Source organism: Bacillus rossius, chromosome 11 (assembly GCF_032445375.1).
Source record: "Bacillus rossius redtenbacheri isolate Brsri chromosome 11, Brsri_v3, whole genome shotgun sequence".
Classification (NCBI taxonomy): Eukaryota; Metazoa; Arthropoda; class Insecta; order Phasmatodea; family Bacillidae; genus Bacillus; species Bacillus rossius.
In genome coordinates, this window is record NC_086338.1 from 15,025,522 (window position 1) to 15,044,468 (window position 18,947).

At 35.2% G+C, this 18,947-nt stretch overlaps 1 protein-coding gene across 3 annotated transcripts; it reads right to left on the reverse strand.

Annotated features, from left to right (window-relative positions):
- Positions 1–465: 465 nt before the first annotated feature.
- Positions 466–17,391, reverse strand: LOC134536674 (zinc transporter ZIP1-like). 3 transcript variants are annotated; one of them, XM_063376510.1, is made up of 3 exons: positions 17,264–17,391; positions 14,690–14,792; positions 466–1,932 (listed from the first exon to the last, which is right to left on the reverse strand). In XM_063376510.1, exons 1-3 carry the CDS (start codon positions 17,281–17,283, stop codon positions 1,285–1,287), a joined length of 771 nt encoding a protein of 256 aa, XP_063232580.1. In that variant the 5' UTR covers positions 17,284–17,391; the 3' UTR covers positions 466–1,284. The 3 variants fall into 3 exon arrangements, with proteins under 3 accessions (XP_063232580.1, XP_063232581.1, XP_063232579.1); XM_063376511.1 differs by lacking the exon at positions 17,264–17,391 and adding an exon at positions 17,058–17,243; XM_063376509.1 differs by lacking the exon at positions 17,264–17,391 and adding an exon at positions 16,892–17,243.
- Positions 17,392–18,947: the final 1,556 nt, after the last annotated feature.

Below are 18,947 nucleotides of genomic sequence, written 5' to 3' on the forward strand. Positions count from 1 at the left end.
TCCAGCGTACTGGATACTTCAAAGTTATGACACAAACGGCCAAACAGATACGAACTACGATGCCGCTGTTTTCTGCAACTAGCTTGGCGCAGCTCGGCACGGTCCGGGGCCGCCTAGCATGAAATTCGGCACGTCACAGCTGTATGGTGAACCAAATTTTCCCGGACTCGTGGCTTATCTATTACTTTGATTTACATGTACGACCCGCACCCCAACTTTCCAATTTTGTTTTTAAGAAAAAATGTGCTTGTGATACATGTATTAATCAATATATAAATATATATACACACACTGAGTTTTCCCTCTGTTTTTGACCCATTTCAATTTCCCTGAATTTTCCCTGTTTTCCCTATCATTGGGAAACCTGTATATAATTTTTTTACTTGTAATAAAATCTCTAATAAATACAAAAAAAAGTTTAGGATTCTTAAATACTTGGAAAGGAAATGAAAGCAAAAAACCCAATGAGGTGTTATTTTTTTAAAATTGTCTTTTTTCTCCCTCTCTCACTGCAGTTTTACCCCTTACAATATACTTATGATCAAGGTTTAGACTGCTAAAGAAGTTAACTTCTGTCAAGGATACTGAGTTACGTGCACTATTTTTTTATACGTCTCTAACATTGTTTATTTTCTACTTAAAAAATATTATCAAATTTGTAAAAAAGTAAATTAGTCTTTACACACAAATACTGAATAGTGACTATCTTATAAAAATCAGAGGGAGTTTTAAAACCATGCTCGTAGTTGCTATCTTGTCAATTCTGACATGTTTCTGTGGGACTTTGATGCGTAGTGGGCAGCAGATATTCATTGTTGGCATGATAAGATAGATAGTACAGAATATATAATGTGTGAACTCCAAGCTACTTATTTTCTAGTATTTTTTTAATTTAAACTTTATCTTTCTCCAAGAAACACACATATATATATATATAAAAACCTAATAATCTTACAATAAAAATAATGTCTGGTAAAATTGATAGTAAAATTAGGATCACTTGAAAAATAAAAATTCAAACTTAAGGCTACTATAATACTATAAACTATGTTTAGCCTATCTAAAGCAAACGTTTTTCGTTTTACACAACGGTGAATCATATTTAAAAGAATTCACTAGACCAGAAAAACACATAACATATAAATATAAAAAATAAGTTTCAGTTTTGTAAATTAATATCAAATCACAATGCAACCACCAATATTCAAAATAGATTAGGGTTATCAAAAGTTATAACACATAACTTTGGTGGAAGGACTAGCAGTTATCGCAGACGGCCGCGCGTCACAGATCCAGGAACAGCAGGCCGCAGACCACGCCGAACCCGACGACCACCGCCAGCAGCTTGGCCTTGCGGTCGACGCCGCTCTGCAGCTCGTGGGGCAGGACCTCGAAGAAGGTGACGTACACGAAGGTGCCGCAGGCGAGGCCCTCCAGCACGGCCGTGGTGACGACGGTCGGCGTGCCGCGCCCCAGGCGGCTCACCCCCAGGCCCGCGCCGATGCCCAGGGGCGACGCCGCGCTGAACACGAGCGCGGACCAGGCGGCCAGCGCGGCCCGGAAGCGCGAGCGCGCCAGGCTCATGCCCAGGCTGAAGGCCACCACGGCCTTGTGCAGGCCCACGGCGGCCGCTATCTGCAGCAGGCTGGCGGGGCTCTGCTGCAGCCCCACCGCCAGCCCCTCGAACAGCGAGTGCAGGGAGAGCGCTGCCACCAGCAGCAGCGAGCGCAGGGAGGGGTGGGGGGGCGGCTCCCTTCTCTCCTCCGCCCCCTCCTCGTCGCGCCGCAGCAGGCGTCGCTGCTCCGCCGAGGCGCGCGCCCCCTCCTGGCAGTCCAGCACCAGCTGCTCCAGCAGCAGCACCAGGAAGAAGCCCATCCCCACCGAGAACTCCGCGACGGGGAACTGCGACTCCAGCTGCAGGCGCTCCTTCACCTGCCGGGCAGCCACCCGCACGTCGTTGCTCGTGTATCATTCTACGTGTGTGAGGCGGACCTCGTCAGTCAGTTCTGGCTTTTAAGTTATTGTTGTTATTGATATGTTTGAATTAAGCTTAAAATTCTGAAAAATTTGGTGCAAAAATCAGGTGTCTATGATTTTTTTTTTTAAGCTACGGGTATTTGAATTTTAAGAAAAAAAAAAACAATTAAAAATTCAAATACATAATCTTTATTTTTTACATTTAAGAAATAATTCAGGTATGAAACAAAAGTTTTGTAATTGATTAGAACACATAAAAGACAAACTGAACAATAATAAATAGCATGATTTCATAGATGTTGACTTAATACAATTTCTTGGCATAGGCCTACACCACTGCAGTGTTGCACTGTTTATCATGAAAATAATTAAAGAAATGAAATTAATAATTAAAAATGAATACATAAACCCAACGATGAACCTAAGCAGGTATTATGGACGACACAACAATGACAGCATAGAAGACTTAATTATCAGACAGCACAAGAATTCCGTGAAAGGAATTTAGTTATGAAAAAACCAAAACACCACAGACAAACATACTGGGCTAACAAAGATGAGACAGTTTCAACAATAACAGTAAATAAACAAAACCTGGCCAATGCAGCAAACATATGAACTCAACGATGAAGATAAACAGATATAATGGACAGTACAATGACATCAACTAACGACGGAACAGTTGCGATGTTCATGAACTGGCATGTGTTCTCCTCATCAGGCACAAACAGACTGCGTTCTTGAATATTTTCCACAAAGTGAAAACGGCAATGGCATATGTCCAAGAAATTGTATTGAATCAAAATTTATGATGTACATAAATAGTTTGACAAGGTCATATGTGAAAGGGTCAAAGCTAGATGGAGCCTTCGGAGAGACAGCCACAAAGGACAAGCCATTGAAAGTGGCGTTGATTCCCTTACAATGGCAGCTGAGGCCTTGGCAGCACCTTCAAAATGATTATTTAGGGCCACCTGCTGAGAAGTATTAGCTTATCATTGTTGAAAGCCACTAAAAATAGTGTCACGTATTTTCAATGTTGTCCCCATCAAGTGACACAACTATGAAGTTCCTGTGACAAGTATTGCTAGATCATAGGTTGAGTCCTGAGTTCTTAACTACTGCTTGCATTTGGTTGAGACCATGTCTGAAGGAATGAAGATTGGCCGAAATTTTCTTCATTTCCTCGGATCTGGTTTCAACCTAAAAGTCAGGAAGAAGTGAAGTATTTGATTGATTTGGTTTATAAAAGTGACATCTGATAACTAGAGACCTGGAAAAATCGCTGCCGCGATAACGCGATAAAGAACGTGAATTTGGACGTTTTGAAACGAAAAACGTGAATTAGGACGTTTTGAAACAAAAAAATGTGAATTTGGGCATTTTTTTAAAATTTCACCTATCATTTTTCCATATTTATTGAAATAATTTATACTTACGCACAAAAACGCAAAAGAAATAAACAAAAATACATCACGTAACCTTTAATATTTACTCTCACGACAAGAGTAAATGTTTATTTAGACGCGTTTTACGCCATCTTCAAATATATAATTTGCAGGATAACCAAAATAAATGATAGACATGAAAAATCAGTGAACGTAAAATTATTATAACACTATGTTAGTGTTTCAAAAACGTGAAATTGTTTTGTTTTCATTTTGCCTAAATAAAGTTGAGACATACACGATTTATTTACGTTTTTTTAATACATTTTACGGTAGGCCCATAATAAAACCGCGCCATTTTTATCATTAGCTGTGGTTGGTACTTCGGTTGTGTACCGACTGGCCGCTCTAATATTCGTTTTGTTATTGTTTACGGTCTGAACACGGACAAATGTTAAGTTTTGTTAGACCAAGAAAATAAGTATATTTTCTTCAGAATGCCGAAGCCACCCGTAAATGCCTATTTACGGGCAGGTGAATTCAAAAATGATGGCCTCTATGCTACCGATGTGTCGGCACTGTAACTGCCTGGTGGCCTACGAAAAGAGAGACGGCGTTGTTAAACACATTAAAACGTCTAAACATGAAACGGCCGCAAATAAAGTGGCGACTATGTCCGAAGAAAATAAAATTCAAACGTCAGTGCTCACCAGTTTGAACAGTGTTTTCGACGAAAAGTTTCTGTTGAAAACTTGGCACTGAAAACAACAGAAGCGTTTGCGAAAGCGAATATCCCGTTAGAAAAGCTGGAGGATCCAAACTTAAGATTGTGGATGGATGAATTTATTGAAGGCGCAGGTGACTTGCCTTGTGTAAGAACTCTGAGAGAAAAGTACATCCCAAAACTAGCACAAGAGCGAGAAAATTCTCTCAAGGACTTGGTGCGAAACAGAAAAGTTTTCATCCTGTCTGATGAAACCACTGACAACAAAGGAAGATGTGTCTTTGTAGTGCTTTTCAAAAATTTTTTTGATAATTTACAAGACCCAGTTTTGAAAGTAGCTTCAGTTAGCTACTTAGAAAAATCAGATGCCACTACTTGTATGCAAGTAGTGAATGAGTGTGTTCAGAAATATGATATTCAATTTTGCAACATCCAGGGTCTTGTAACCGATTCTGCTCGTTATATGACAAAGTGTGTGTCATCTTTGCAGGTCCTTTTTGGGTCATTCTCATTGAAAGGGATTATTTTCAAGCTAAAAATTTTTTAAACTAAATTTATTTTAAAATTCATGAAATATAATTATAAATGATCACATCAGATTTCTCACAGTAATAAAGCAAATGGTCAAGATGATTCCATTAAATTAATGAAGTAAAAAAGTATTTAAAAATTGAACTGTCCACGGAGGAGACATCAGTGTCCACGGAGGAGATTTTTAAGAAAACTTGTGGTCAAGACTAATACAATGGCAGAGGAAAAAAAAACATTTATTTGTGCAAGAAGAAACATTTAATTAATACTTAACTTAAGGACTGTAGACTAAACTTAAAAAAGGCAAAATATTTTGATTAAACTGCCTTCTTACATACCAATCATATCTGTTTTTAACTTTCCATGTTGAAATAAACTTCTCAGATTAACAAATATCCCCTAACATACATTATCATAATGGGATACATCATCATTGAATACATACTGATCCCGATTATTTACAATTGGGTAACTTAAAATACTCTTAATATCACTTCCCTCTACAACAGCTATGTCGTCAGCATCTGGAAAAACAAATTTACATCTGCCAGATTTCCTCATGAATCTAACTGTAAATTCATTTAACCACTTGTCTTCAGAAACTATTACACCAATGTAATGTCGCACTGATCTCTTCCCACAAAATTGGACTACAACAAAGTCATTCAAGTTTGGAATGTCAATTTTAGCTTTGGTAGTCTGCATTCGTGGAAATGTCTTGTGCATCACAATCACTAACACTACTGTTGTCAGATGAATAAACCTCGGAATACCTTACCTTCGAACCTTTACATACAGGAGATTTTAAGGCAGCAAGTGGTATTCTACCTATACCATAATGTGAACAGTCAATTCCAGGAGAGCATTCTGTGCAACTTAGTCTGTTGGCTTGTAAGAAGTCGCATCCTTTCTTCCAAGTTACTGAATGTAGTTTCCCAGTACCCTTAAATGTAGGAATACGTTCTGGTATGATGTTGTCTACTTCATGAATCTCTTCATTTGTAACCGTAAGCACTTTTACACCTTTGCAATTGTCATTAAGTTGGTGAACAAGTTTGTTGAAATTAGGAATGTCCACACCCCGTGCAACTAAATTGTCTGCAGTTCTCTTCAAGCATCCACCAACTCCATATGGGGCCCCATTTCCATGTCCGCTCTCACTGTAGTGCCAACACATCTCCTCAACTAAAAATTTTTCTGACAAGCATTTACCAAACAACTGAAACATATTTCTGTTATTGTACTGTGAATGGTCCATCGCTGAGCAAATGAACTGTTGTTAAATGTGGAACTCTCGACTTTATATTTTCAATAACTGGATGGAGATGTGCTACAATAGCAGCTGGATCATGGCGATTACATTCTATTAATGTAACACATGAGACAGGTTTGGTGATTACATCAGGATGGCAATACAATACTGAAGTATGCAATGTCACTTGAGGTTTGGATCCTCCAAAGTGGGCAGATTGAATCTCTGGGGCATATTTACATGTATAATTTTCTGAAAAGTCCATGTGAAGTAGGATTTCAGTTTTGGCTAAATTTTTCTTGATGGTATCTATGGCTGCAAACTGATGCTGAATATTTGAAATATGCTGCATATATTTATAAATATGACTATCGAAAACAGAAATCAGTTCCTTCTTTGAGCACTCGATTGATTCCTTAACTGTCTTTTGACATAATTTGACTTTTCCTTTAATTTCAGTGGGAATTTTCTTGCTGTTCCATGTTTCATATGTGACTGGCCCCTCTATATAATCATTGAACCGTACCTCTTTGCTTCTACACGACTCACATGTTCTTTCTAAACATTTCTCATTATTTTCTTTGCAGCAAATTGAACTAAACAGTTCCTGTGGTGTTTTTTCATTTATGATTTGTAATGAATTCATTTTCCTCACAATTAATGACATGTTCTCATGAGTTTTACACAAACAAGTTTCTTGAGACTTTGCATCAGGGAAAAGGATCCAGAATGGGCATAAACGACAAAACACAGAATAGCTCAAGTTTTTGTGTTCAGGATGCTCATTTTGAAACCTTCTGTGCAAGTTGTACAATGAGTCATTGAGGTAACGCTTCTGTCTCTTATCCTTGTTTTTGGTAATTGTCTCTTTCTTACCGGCACACACACTACTACAGTTATCCTGTTCCAAGAACTGCACATCATCATTTCTGGCAATCTGGACTCTCACATGTACTGGTTTCCTGAATACATAATCTGCAGAGCACATTTTGTATGATGTCAAAGACTTTATGTACGTTAGATATTTGTACTTTTTAACAATTCTTCCCGTTAGTAGTGACATTGTTCTTCTTTTCTTTCTAATTGATGTTTGTCGTATAAAGTTTTCTTTTAACTGAGTTGAAATGACTTCTCCAAAAAGTAACTTCTTGTAAATATTTTTGTTACCTTTTTTATTTACAGACTGATCCTTAAGAAGAGCATTTACTTTCTTTCTTGGTGTGTCTTCAGCTTTGGTAGATTTTTGTTTCAGTCTTTGAATCCTCTTCTTGTATTTGTCAACACTTCTTTGAAGTTGCCTATTTTTTTCGTTCATACATTTCATTTCTTTCAGCATCTTCTTCCTCTGTTTCTTTGCCCTTTTTCTACCACTTTCAACCCTGCTAGTGTTCTTACTCTTAATGTTTTCAGTACCTGGACTGTTCTTAAGTTCTGAAATATTTGTACATTGTGGAACATTTTCTTCTGGAAACTCTTCTGAAATTGTTCTCTTTTCTTTTGCTTGGCGATATTTTCTTTCCATACTTTTCTGGTAGCTCTTTGTTCTCTGCTATTCATTTCAGTGATGTTTTTTATTTTACCACTTTCCTTCCTTTTATGATACCTTTCTCTTTCCTTCTGCTTTTCTTTAGTGTGCAGTTCTGGACAGTCTCGTATTTTTTGTCTTGCATTTCTCATACTAAATTTCTTCTGCTCCCGTCTTTTTTTGATTTTATCAGAACCAGGTTTTTTCTTTTTTAAATTGTCCATTTTTCCTATAAACAAATACAAATAATGTAAAATGTACGTTATGGCTTTACTTTTAGTTTCAAAGCTACAAACCAACCTTACAAATAGCTGCATGATATTCTGAGTTAGGCACCGTAGAACGGTAACTTGAATCAGGTGGAGACATGCGAGACATTAATTTATATATATTAGTTTTTGTGTCGAAGGAACTGAACATTGAAAACAAAGTTGCGGAATGTTTTGACAGAAAAAATTGCCTACAAATTGACCATGTTTTACAGTAACATCTATATCTTGTAATTTTTTTTTTACATAAATTATACTTAAGGCTGCATTGCAGCTAGTGAAAGTGAGAAAATCTTGGGATCTCCTCCCAATGCATTTTTATGGTGAGGAGACCTCAAGATTTTCTCTCTTCAGCTCTCCAATCCAGCCTAATTCTGGCTGACTTTTAAATCAAACAGAATGAGTTATTTTTAATACATTATTTGTGAGAAGATTTAGGTGCATTGCAAATTCACAACCAAAATGTTTTCCTTTTTTAAAAATAAACTGATACCCTCACGCTTACAAGAATGTGTTGATTGGCATGTTAATGTATTAATGTTATTAATAAAAACAAATGCTACAAAAAAGTTAAAATTTTTTTGTCGAATAATAGGCCTTTGTATATTTTTGTCTCTTCCGTGGACAATGTGTTCCTCTCCGTGGACAGCAAGTGTCCACGGAGGAGATGTCCACGGATGATACAAAAAGTCATAAATTTTATATCTTAGCTATTAATTTTAAGGTTAGAAAACTTAGTAAACAGTTGGTAAAATTCAACCAAAAAATAACTTGCCAAGTGAAGACAACTATGAAAAATATCCTTTTCTTTTCATATTACAGTGGTCAGAGAGGAGACACTTTCATCTCAACACAAAACATTCATCAAACTTTACTGAATGATCTTGACACAATAGTCACATTTACTATTCAAACAGCAGTGATATCACAAAATGTCTACTTTTGACATTCCATTTTCCTTAAAACCAAAGATATTGTAGCACTAGAGTGGTAATTCTTTTTAACTTTAAGTTGTGTCCACGGAGGAGATGCGCAGTCTGTAGGACAAAATGTAAACAATTTTAAGAAATGTTCTGCTTCATTGTTCATTGATGCTTTTGAGTAGAATTTATAACAGTAATATCTAATTAATTTTAACAATAATACATTTATTATTTAAAATTAAAATATACTTGAAACAACAGAAAATGTTAACTAAAATGTCTTGGGGGACAGTCCACGGAGGTATACATAGCTATACTGTGAACATAGGCGTGCCTACAGGGGGGGGCAGGTGGGCCATGGACCCTCCTAATGTAATCACTCAGATCGGCATTTTCTCTAATGCGTTCGTTAATATTCGTATATTCCTGGCACTGTGACACTCAAACTGTTTTTCAGCGTTGCAGTGTGGTAATTATCAATATTTCTAAACATTTTATCGTTCTGGAAATACAGCCGCCTAAGTTTATTTAAAACACGAGGTCTCTTAAAATGGCCATGCAAAAATAAAAAAATTAAGAGGTTTGTTAAAGTTCCGTTGTCTGAATTGCTGTGTTTGCATTCACTAAAAAGAAGTTAATTTCAAGGTAGATCTGGACCAAGCTATTGGAAAATTCGAGAGGGAAAAATGTGTAAGTACCCTTTAAACATTGTCTATGGAAAAAAAACATATTTTCAAGATTGCTAAAATTATACGGATATAAATATTAACTAGTAAACATTCATATCTCGTCGATACTGCACAAAAATATAAACACGGCAATGAGTGAATGTATTTAGGCTATTTAACATTCTAAATTCAGCTTCTGATTTAAAAATTTAGCAGGGCCCCCCCTAATGGAAATGTCTGGGCACGCCTATGACTGTGAACCAGTTATCTATCATAAATAAAATTTTATATTTTTTTGGCTGGACATAGAAATGTCACTCTAATTTTACTTGTTATATTAAGTTAATACCAATATGTAGAAAGCATTTTATTAAGTTTTAAATGTTAAGGGACGTTAATCCCTTTCAATGAGAATGACCCTTTTGGGGAACATGTTTTACATGTGCAGTGCTGGGCACACAAGCTGGCACTTGTAGGAAGTGTCATGTCTTGTGAGTTACATGAACTTAATGATGGTGTTGTTAAAGTAAACACTGCTTTTCTTAACACACGAAATCGCAGACACCACTATCTTAAGTACCTAGCTGAAAACACAGACAAGCCAGCAATATTGTTCCCGATGCCAGTTAGTACACGCTGGAATTCGTGGTTCAAGTCTGTGTTCTACTTGTCAGAGTACTTGGTGGATATTATCTCCTTCTTCAAGCAGGAAGACTTGAAAGTGGACAACAGTGGCATTAAGTACTTGACATCTTTGCCAAGCAAGAATGTATGTATACTTTTAGCTCAATGTCACTTTGTAAAAAATCATGCTGCAAAACTTGTTGAAATCTTGACAGAACTTGAGGGGTCACAATATCCAACAGCTCATTTGTTGACTGGATATTTAGACGACCTTATAAAAGGCTTCGATAGTGTTTCTCAAGGCATTTTTTCTGCGGGATTTTAAGAAAAAATCTCATCTTTGACCACGACTGACAAAGCTCATGTGAAGCAAATGTGCCAGAAAGCTTCAGCTGTATGTATGGACAAACTGCAAGGCCTACAAAATGCAGACCCAAGTGCAAGAATTTTCAAAACACTGAACAAGGTTTTCAGCCCAAAGCATATCTTGCTTAACAACACCAAAGACATTTTGCCAACCATAATGCCTCCCCGGGGTTGGAGATGTTGACGATTCAGTGCTTTACAAAGGCTACGAATCTCTGAAGGAAGCTGTGCAAGAAGCAGTTAAAGCAGGGCAAGAATGTGATGTTCGTAAAATGCTGGTGGCTATTGGCACAGAACAAATGTCATTTGCTGCAGCTGCACTTCAAGCCATCTTTCTCCCAACAAATAATGTGGACTGTGAACGTTTGCTGAGTCACTACAATCACGTGATTACCGAAAGACGCCAGAACTTGAAAGAGAAGAATATTGAATGTTTCACCATGCTCTCTTTTGATGACTGATTAATTATTTTCTATCATATACAACTCCTACTTTATAGGCATTAGTAGGCTTACATGTCACACAACTGAACTGATTTTTGCTGACCATTTTAATTAAGGCCTAATAAAATTAGAAATCATAGTTTAAATTGTAAATAGGCGAGCTAAATAAATTAAGTTCCATTGAAAATTATTTTCAAACAAAAAATTAGTGATATTTTCAGGAAAATAATATCTATTTTACGGTAAAATAACCTCTATTTCAAAGAAAAACAACACCTATTTTATACGGAAAATAACATCTACTTTTACAGGTCTCTACTGATAACACTTTGGTATTTGAATATTTTAACCTTTCAAGAAATTTCTACAACACAACGGCACACAAATGGGACCGCGGAAAAATTCGGTGAGGACTGTTAAAAGCATTCTACGTACTGCGCTGGCTGACACTGAATCCTCTGAATTTAACTTGACCTCATCGTGATTGATTTTGGACAATTTTAATTACACTGGCGTATCACAAGCTAAAACTTGACCTGTTGAAGCCACAGTGTTGGAAAAAAAACCTGGTTTGAAAAAAAAAAATAAAACCAAACAATCTTTTTTTGTTCACACCTGGTTTTTAGGTTCAAACCAGCATTTTTATTACGTTAGTTATTTTGGTTCTCAGCATGTTCAAATGAAAGCCATACAACATCCTGCTTTCTGCCATTCATATTGAACCAGAAAAGTTAATAACACCAAATAACTGACATCAAGCAAATTTGCACATTTGATTGGGACTTAACAGCAGACAGGGGATTTATAATACAGTCAGGAATTTCCCACAGAATAGGAATTAACTATTTAATATTTATAATTTTAGAAGTGTATTTAGCTGGGTATTATTTAACATGTATTCAGATAATTTAAATGATAAGATCTTGATTAGTACATATAAAATATTTTGTTCCTGTAAATCACAACAAAACATTAATGAGCAAATTTATGTTGTTGTTAGAGTGGAATTAGACCTTTCATTAAAAAAAATTAAGATATGTTTTCTATTTAAAAATACAATACCTAATTGAAAAAAAAATTTTATTATAAAAAAAAACCACTTGGTTTAAATCAGCCAATCCTGGTCCTCCACCCCTGAAAATAAGGTCCATTAAGCTCAAGAATAGCAGGTATGTAATTATGGTAACCAATTCCATTACACGTAAAGAAATGATAAATTTAATTGCATGTCCACTGTCTTACAATGCAATTCAAATGACTGGCTTTTGACCTTTGGCCAAAAAGTTTCCTCACCCCTGATCTAGACAACAAGAGCAGGAATCTCAAAATATACTGATAAGAGTTATGAGGTAGTGACGACCTAGCAATACAATGAAACGAACAGCACAACAGTTAATTTCATTTTACAAAAACGCATGTGATAACCTACTTTTCATTTAAGATAAGCCACTTAATTCCTTATCATCAGAAAAATATAATCTCCACATTAAACTATGTAGCCCATTTTTTTTATTAACACACTTCAGGTCAAAATGTGTAAGGCACAGCACAAATCAATAACAACCATTACAATTATAAAAAAAATTAATAATATTATTTTGATTCTATATTTAACACGTGTCTCTAGATGAATATATAACTTACCATCCTGACTGTACATTATTTTGGCTGTTGAAAATTTTGAAGGCATGAATAAGAATAATTTATTCCTAAACAAAGTGCCAAATAAAAAATACTGATTTTAATAAAATAATGTAAAGGAACTTAAAAACAAATCCTACACATTTCAAACAGCACGAAGAAATAATATTAAAAAAATATATATATTTTTAGAATTCATACTGGAATTTCAATCTTTTGTAAAAACATTGTGGTAAAGAAATAAATCAGTAGCCTTTATATTATTTATCAGTGTCATGTCACAAAAATCTTCCTGACAGGGAAAAAAATATATATATCTGCATTAAAATACTACAAACCTGAAATACAAAGCAATAGAATAAAAATCATACAAACTGAACTATTTATAAAATAAATATATAACATATGCACTAGGTACATAAAGTATGGTATAAAAAATACATTACATATTATTTACAATAAAATTGAAATTATAGTCATATAATAAAATGTAGGTGGAATAATAATATGAAAAATTAATTTCTGAACATTTTGTAACGACTTAAAAATTTATTTTAAACATACATTACCAAACAAATGCACTAACTACTTATAATAATATGGGATTTAAAGTTATACTTTATTTACAGAGATAATGTTTAAATATTGATTAGTTTGTTATTGTAATGAATATTATTGTTTTTACAAAATTGGTGTAATTTTAAATTATGTGTAAGAGAGTTTTAAATACATACATAGACACAAGCCACAATAAAGGTTCTATCATTTTTAGAATGTTTTATTTTGAGTAGGCCTACCTAAATGAGTGGAAACACCTTACTGATATGGACATACAAGTAGATCAACCTGGGCTTAGTAGGAAATGTACAAGAACAAAAGCTTTAAGTAAGAATACTTATTCTATGTATACAATACATAGAAAAAGGTACACTAAAAAATTGGTTGTCTGTAAAGTCGGTTTAGGGACGATAGTTTAACGTGATAATGTCATAACAAAATATTGATGAAATGATTGCATACTTTTATGAATAAAATTGAATCATTTTTATTGAATTATCACTATTTTGTATGGATACAAAGATGGAGTGAAATGAAATTCTACAATTTAATTAATAAATTTACTTTTATTTGCACTCATTAATTCAAATATGTTTATTACTTTAACGAAGAGATTATTTTAACTTTTATACATGTTTGCTATTTAACTTCTTCCTTATTCTGTTAAGGATAGGATGATGATAGGAAAAGTAGGAAACGATTGGGAGTGTTTCAAGTTTAATGTGCCTCGAAAAAGTAAAATTGATGGTTGTTCCAATCGAGTGGAAGAGAGATAGATGCGGCGCAAGCGTAAAATGAGTGTGACGGGACACAGCGTAACAGGACAATGTGCGTAATGAGACACTTTCGTGCGTGCAGCCAGCGTTCATCGATTTATTAGATGTTGTCACGTCAAAAAGCTTGCAAGAGACACAAGTACGAGATTAAATCATCGGTTGAAAATACAGCTACATAGACATTTCTAACACAATTAGAAAAATACATGTAAGAATTGCCTAGGTGGGAGACGGATGATGTGGTCTCCGATCCCCGTGGCAATGTACCTCGGAGACCAAGTTGTAGAGTTTTAGCCAGTGAATGTGTTGAGTCACCTTACTATTGGTTTCTTAAAATTCAATTCTAATGAGGCAAATAGATAATTTAAAGGCATACAAATAATTGTTTAACAACCCACAGATAAGATGGCATTCTCAGAAAATTAATTATATTTTCTTGGACATATGCCATTCCAGTTTTGCACCGTTCGACATGGAAAAAATTCAAGAATGGAAATTAAGAATTAAAAATTAAAACACAAACCCACAAGCCTAAATCAGCTACCGTATGCCCAACAGATAAACCCAACGATCTGACAATGAATTTCAGTGTCTGTCACGTATTTAGCACTAAGAAAACGAATCACAGCGCATATTTTACTGTCGAAGGGAATCTTAATCGGCAGAGGCCTTTTAAATACTCACAAACAAACATAAAAACTGTAAAATATTTCCACAATGGTGTCTGTGGCTGCCCAACAGATGCAAGTACACAGCCCGCATGTACAGAATGCCGGTCGCAGCATTGCAGTGGCCTAATTTAAAAATGATACTTACTTAAAAAAATTGCCTCGTACATGCTGATGGATTGCATTACTGAAAAACATTAACTCTTTATCAAATTAACTCTAAAAATGGGAAAGGCAGTGGCCTGCAATTCCACACGCTTCGTACAGCACGCTGGGATGCCTCCCTGCGTCAGCCAGGCTCCACACTCTGCACACTATACTGTGTCAATGTCTGTCACCAGGTCATCATACTTCACCTCGACAAATGCGCTGACGACTTGGGGAAGCAGGTCCAGCAAGCCGGTCGCCATGAACACTCCCCCAGCGAAGCAGCTGAGCAAGCTGATGAGGCGGTCATGCCTGCAACACAAAATAAATATACAGTATGTCCTTACAAGAATATCCCACTTTCAATTATTGTATATCATTACAGTTTAATTTAGACTTTTCATAACAAATCACACATAAAATTGAATGTAAACTAACCTAGTTTTTCTTACGAACGTTCTATATGTGCACCTTTAGTTATACGGCACATGTCCAACCTAAAGTCGAGTTCTTCCCACCCTTTGGTTAACACGTCCGGAGAAATGGAAACAATAGCCTCATTATTCTGTGTCTCAACTCTGGCAAATCATTATCACACATTTTTATTCTATATTATGTGCAATCAAAGTTTCACGAGCAAGCGATGAACTTTGGAACGGTTCGGGCTTTGAAATGGACTACTTAGTGTGAATATTAGATTTCCCAAGTTGCTTTTCTCAAGAAGAATGGTGACAGCCGCATCACTACACAGACTACTGATTACCGAATGTAACCAATAAACAGTAATTTCTCTGAAAACAATATGAATTTGCAAATGCTGTTTTAAAGGTAAATAGAGGACCGTCTGTAGTAGTGGAAAACAATATTTTCTAAATTTATTTATGAAAAAGCCGTGACATAAGAATTTTACCCTCTTGGAGAATGAATTACTTAAAAAAACTGGATTTTTTTTTTCTGTGAAATAGATCTCGGTAAATATGTATTGTACAGATTAGCGCCAAAAAAAATCGTACAAATATGAAATAACTTTCATTATATGCTATCTTACGTCCTCATTTCAGAACCGCCTGCGGAGATAAAAAATTCCAATTACTTTTGGAGATATCGAATTTTTTAATATTAATTTTTTGGCGATTTTTTAAAAAAAAAATCTAAAAATCCGAAAATACCTTTATTCTGTGCTCTTTAACTTCCTCTTTTCATTAAACCCGGCGGAGATCAGAAATTCCAAATACTTTAGGAGATACGGAATTTTTTACTTTTCATGCTGTGCACTGAAGCGGAGTTCAGCGGGAAGCCTACGATTCACACATCTTTCTGGACATACCCGAATACTCACGTTGGCAAGCCTTCTTTTCTTAAAATTAGTAAGAAGTAATTAAAAATACTTTAAAACATTGTGGATGGTTGGTTATATTAGGTAAGTATAGCTACATTAAAAAAACTGTAAAATCATTTTATGGTTGCTTAGCAAATAACTTTTTAATATGTAGCTATCCAGCGCTAGGAAACCGTTTTCATGATTTCACAGTATTTTTAATGTAGCTATCCTAACCAAATCAACCATCCACAATGTTTTGAAGTATTTATAATGTAGCTAACATAACCTAATTGACCATTAGTTTTCATTAGTTGCATATTTATTTACAATAAACAAAAAAAAAAAAATAAACCGAAGATGCACGATCGGGCGTTTGCCTCTCGTCTGTTGAAAGAAGGCTTGCCAACGTGAGTATTCGGGTATGTCCAGAAGGATGAGTGAATCGTAGGCTTCCCGCGTTCACCATTGTTGCTTGTTTACAAGTATGATTTTTTTTTTTTTCCCACGACGTAGTTGAACGACTACATCACGTAAAAAGAAAATTACGTGAGTTCCTACTGTTCATCCTTTTTCCCGGTTTGTTAGGTCAGGTCAGCTACATTATACTTAAATACTTAAAAACTAAACAACCATTAAAATTAATTTTTATTATTTTTAATGTCCGTTCAGTTTCAAAGTATTTATACTGTAGCTGACCTGACCTAATCTACCTTTGTCCCGTTTTGTTAGGTCAGGTCAGTTACATTATAAATACTTAAAACTATACAAGTAAAATTAATTTATATTATTTTTAATTTCCGTTTATTTTGAAGTATTTATCATGTAACTAACCTTACATAATGGAAAATTTCTGTTATTTAGGCATTCACGCGCACACGGCAAAATATAAAATGGCGTCTGTTAAATGATTACATAGGGCTTGTATTGCAAAATAAGAACGGCGATATCTCCAAAAGTAATTGGAATATTTAATCTCCGCAGGCGGTTTTGAAAAGAGGACGTAAAAGAGCATATAATGAAAGTTATTTCATATTTGTACGATTTTTTTTGGCGCTAATCCGTACAATACATATTTACCCTATATACATACCTAGAAGGAACTAGTGGATCAACTGAAGTTCGTAGCCTTGTCACAAGTTTTAGTGGCAAGAGTGTCAGTGTAAATGATAAAAAAAATAATACAACTAAAATTATACACTTCCATATTAGGATATTCATAATTGCGCAAACTAGACAAAAATCACTTCAGTAACTACCATCACAACAAATCTCTTCTTAAACGAATGAACAGCCAACACTTGATCTAAGAGGGCACGGATATACACTGTACGCCCACATTTTAATCACTAGTGATAAAATCACATGAGTTTCTAGGTTACTAAGCGCGGGATGAACAATACACAAAGTTTAAATTGTTACAAACTATACATGAACAATAAAAAAATAAACAAAGGGTACATACCAAAGATAACGCTTTTTCATGTGTCAAGTATGTATATCGTAGAAAGTCTTCTATCTTTCGTTTTAAAACAAGATTTTTAACAGCTGATCAAAGGCCAAAATTTAGAACACTCCAATAAGAATCAATCGGCGGCTGTCTACATTGCTATATTTAATTTTAATTATGGTTTCCAGCAAAAAGCAAACGATGAAGGCTTCAAATATAGAGGATTATTGAAAAATGCTCTGAGATTGTACTTTATAAGTACATATTCGTTTAAGTCTAAAGCGCTCTGTTGGGATAGGAGTCGGCGATAAAATGCCTGCATTGCTGTCGTGCGTGATATTTTTTATTTGTCATGACATATTGCAGGATTTGTTTATATCATGGTCATATAGATATGTCTAGCAACTTAAGTTTATTATTCTCCATCGGCTTAGTGAAGTTCGCGGTGGCCTGCAAACTATCAGTGCTAGTAGTAGTGAAAGTCATTATTACATGATGGAAGTTTCCTTGGAAGTAAATGGACCAGATGGAACATAACCGATACTTCTTGAAGTTGGCATTCACTAAGCAATATGGTGCCTATGTAGCTGAGAAATTGTTTACATGAACAGCTGTTTTAAACAACAAACTAACACACACGTGTTGTTATAATAATTCTAAAACCATTAAAATCATTAAAATTATGATTTTGGATTGTTAGTTAGGTTAGTATAGCTATATTAAAAAAAATTGGGAGATTGTGTGAATGGTGTGTTAGGTCAGGATAGCTACATATTAAATTAGAAATTCCTTAACAACCATTAAAATGATTTGACAGTATTTTTAATATAGCTATACTAACCTAACATAACCAACCATCCACAATTTTGTAAAGTAGGTATTTATAATGTAGCTAACCTAACCTAATCGACCATTAGTTATCATGAGTTGATTTAAACAAACATACATGGACACACTGCAAAAATAAATGCGAAGTCCGCACCAATGTACAGGTATGTTAATAATTATTCATTAACAGCAATATCTCCTAAACGAGTTGGAATTTCTTATCTCCACAAAATGTGTTAAATAGAGGACATTTTGTAGCACGAAATAAAAGTATTGCCGGTTTTTTTTTAAATTTTTTTTTTTTTTTAAGGAAGAGGGACTAGTCGAGATAATTACCCCTTCAACATCAATAATCAGTTCCATCATTACCTACCTAACCCATATGTCGTTTAAACAAAGAAAGGTACCTGAATGCTTTCTATTCGTTTACATATCCATAAATTCAAACTATGCCTTCAAACTTGAATCCTCCTCCCCAGCCAACAATTCAGGGTAGCCATCGCCCACACTAATATCTCTTTCTTTAACAATGAATCCATCCAACAGTTACTAACATTTGATGCATAACACACTGCTTTTTCAATACTGTCTGATTACATTTGTTCCTACGGAATTGCGACATTGTCTATTGCATCTTAAATATCATATAGATAGCAACTAATAGAGCCGATCAAAATAGTATTTCACTAAAATAATCAAACACAATTTACCTGTGAAAGGTTATCTTCTTATGCTTTTCCTTCACAGGGCTGGTGCAATGTAAATTGGCGCCCTAGGCGAAAAATCTTAATACCCCCCCCCCCTTCCCGGACGGACACCTCAAAAAATTTTTTGCTTGCCTCAAAATACATCACGTAATCCTAAGATTTTG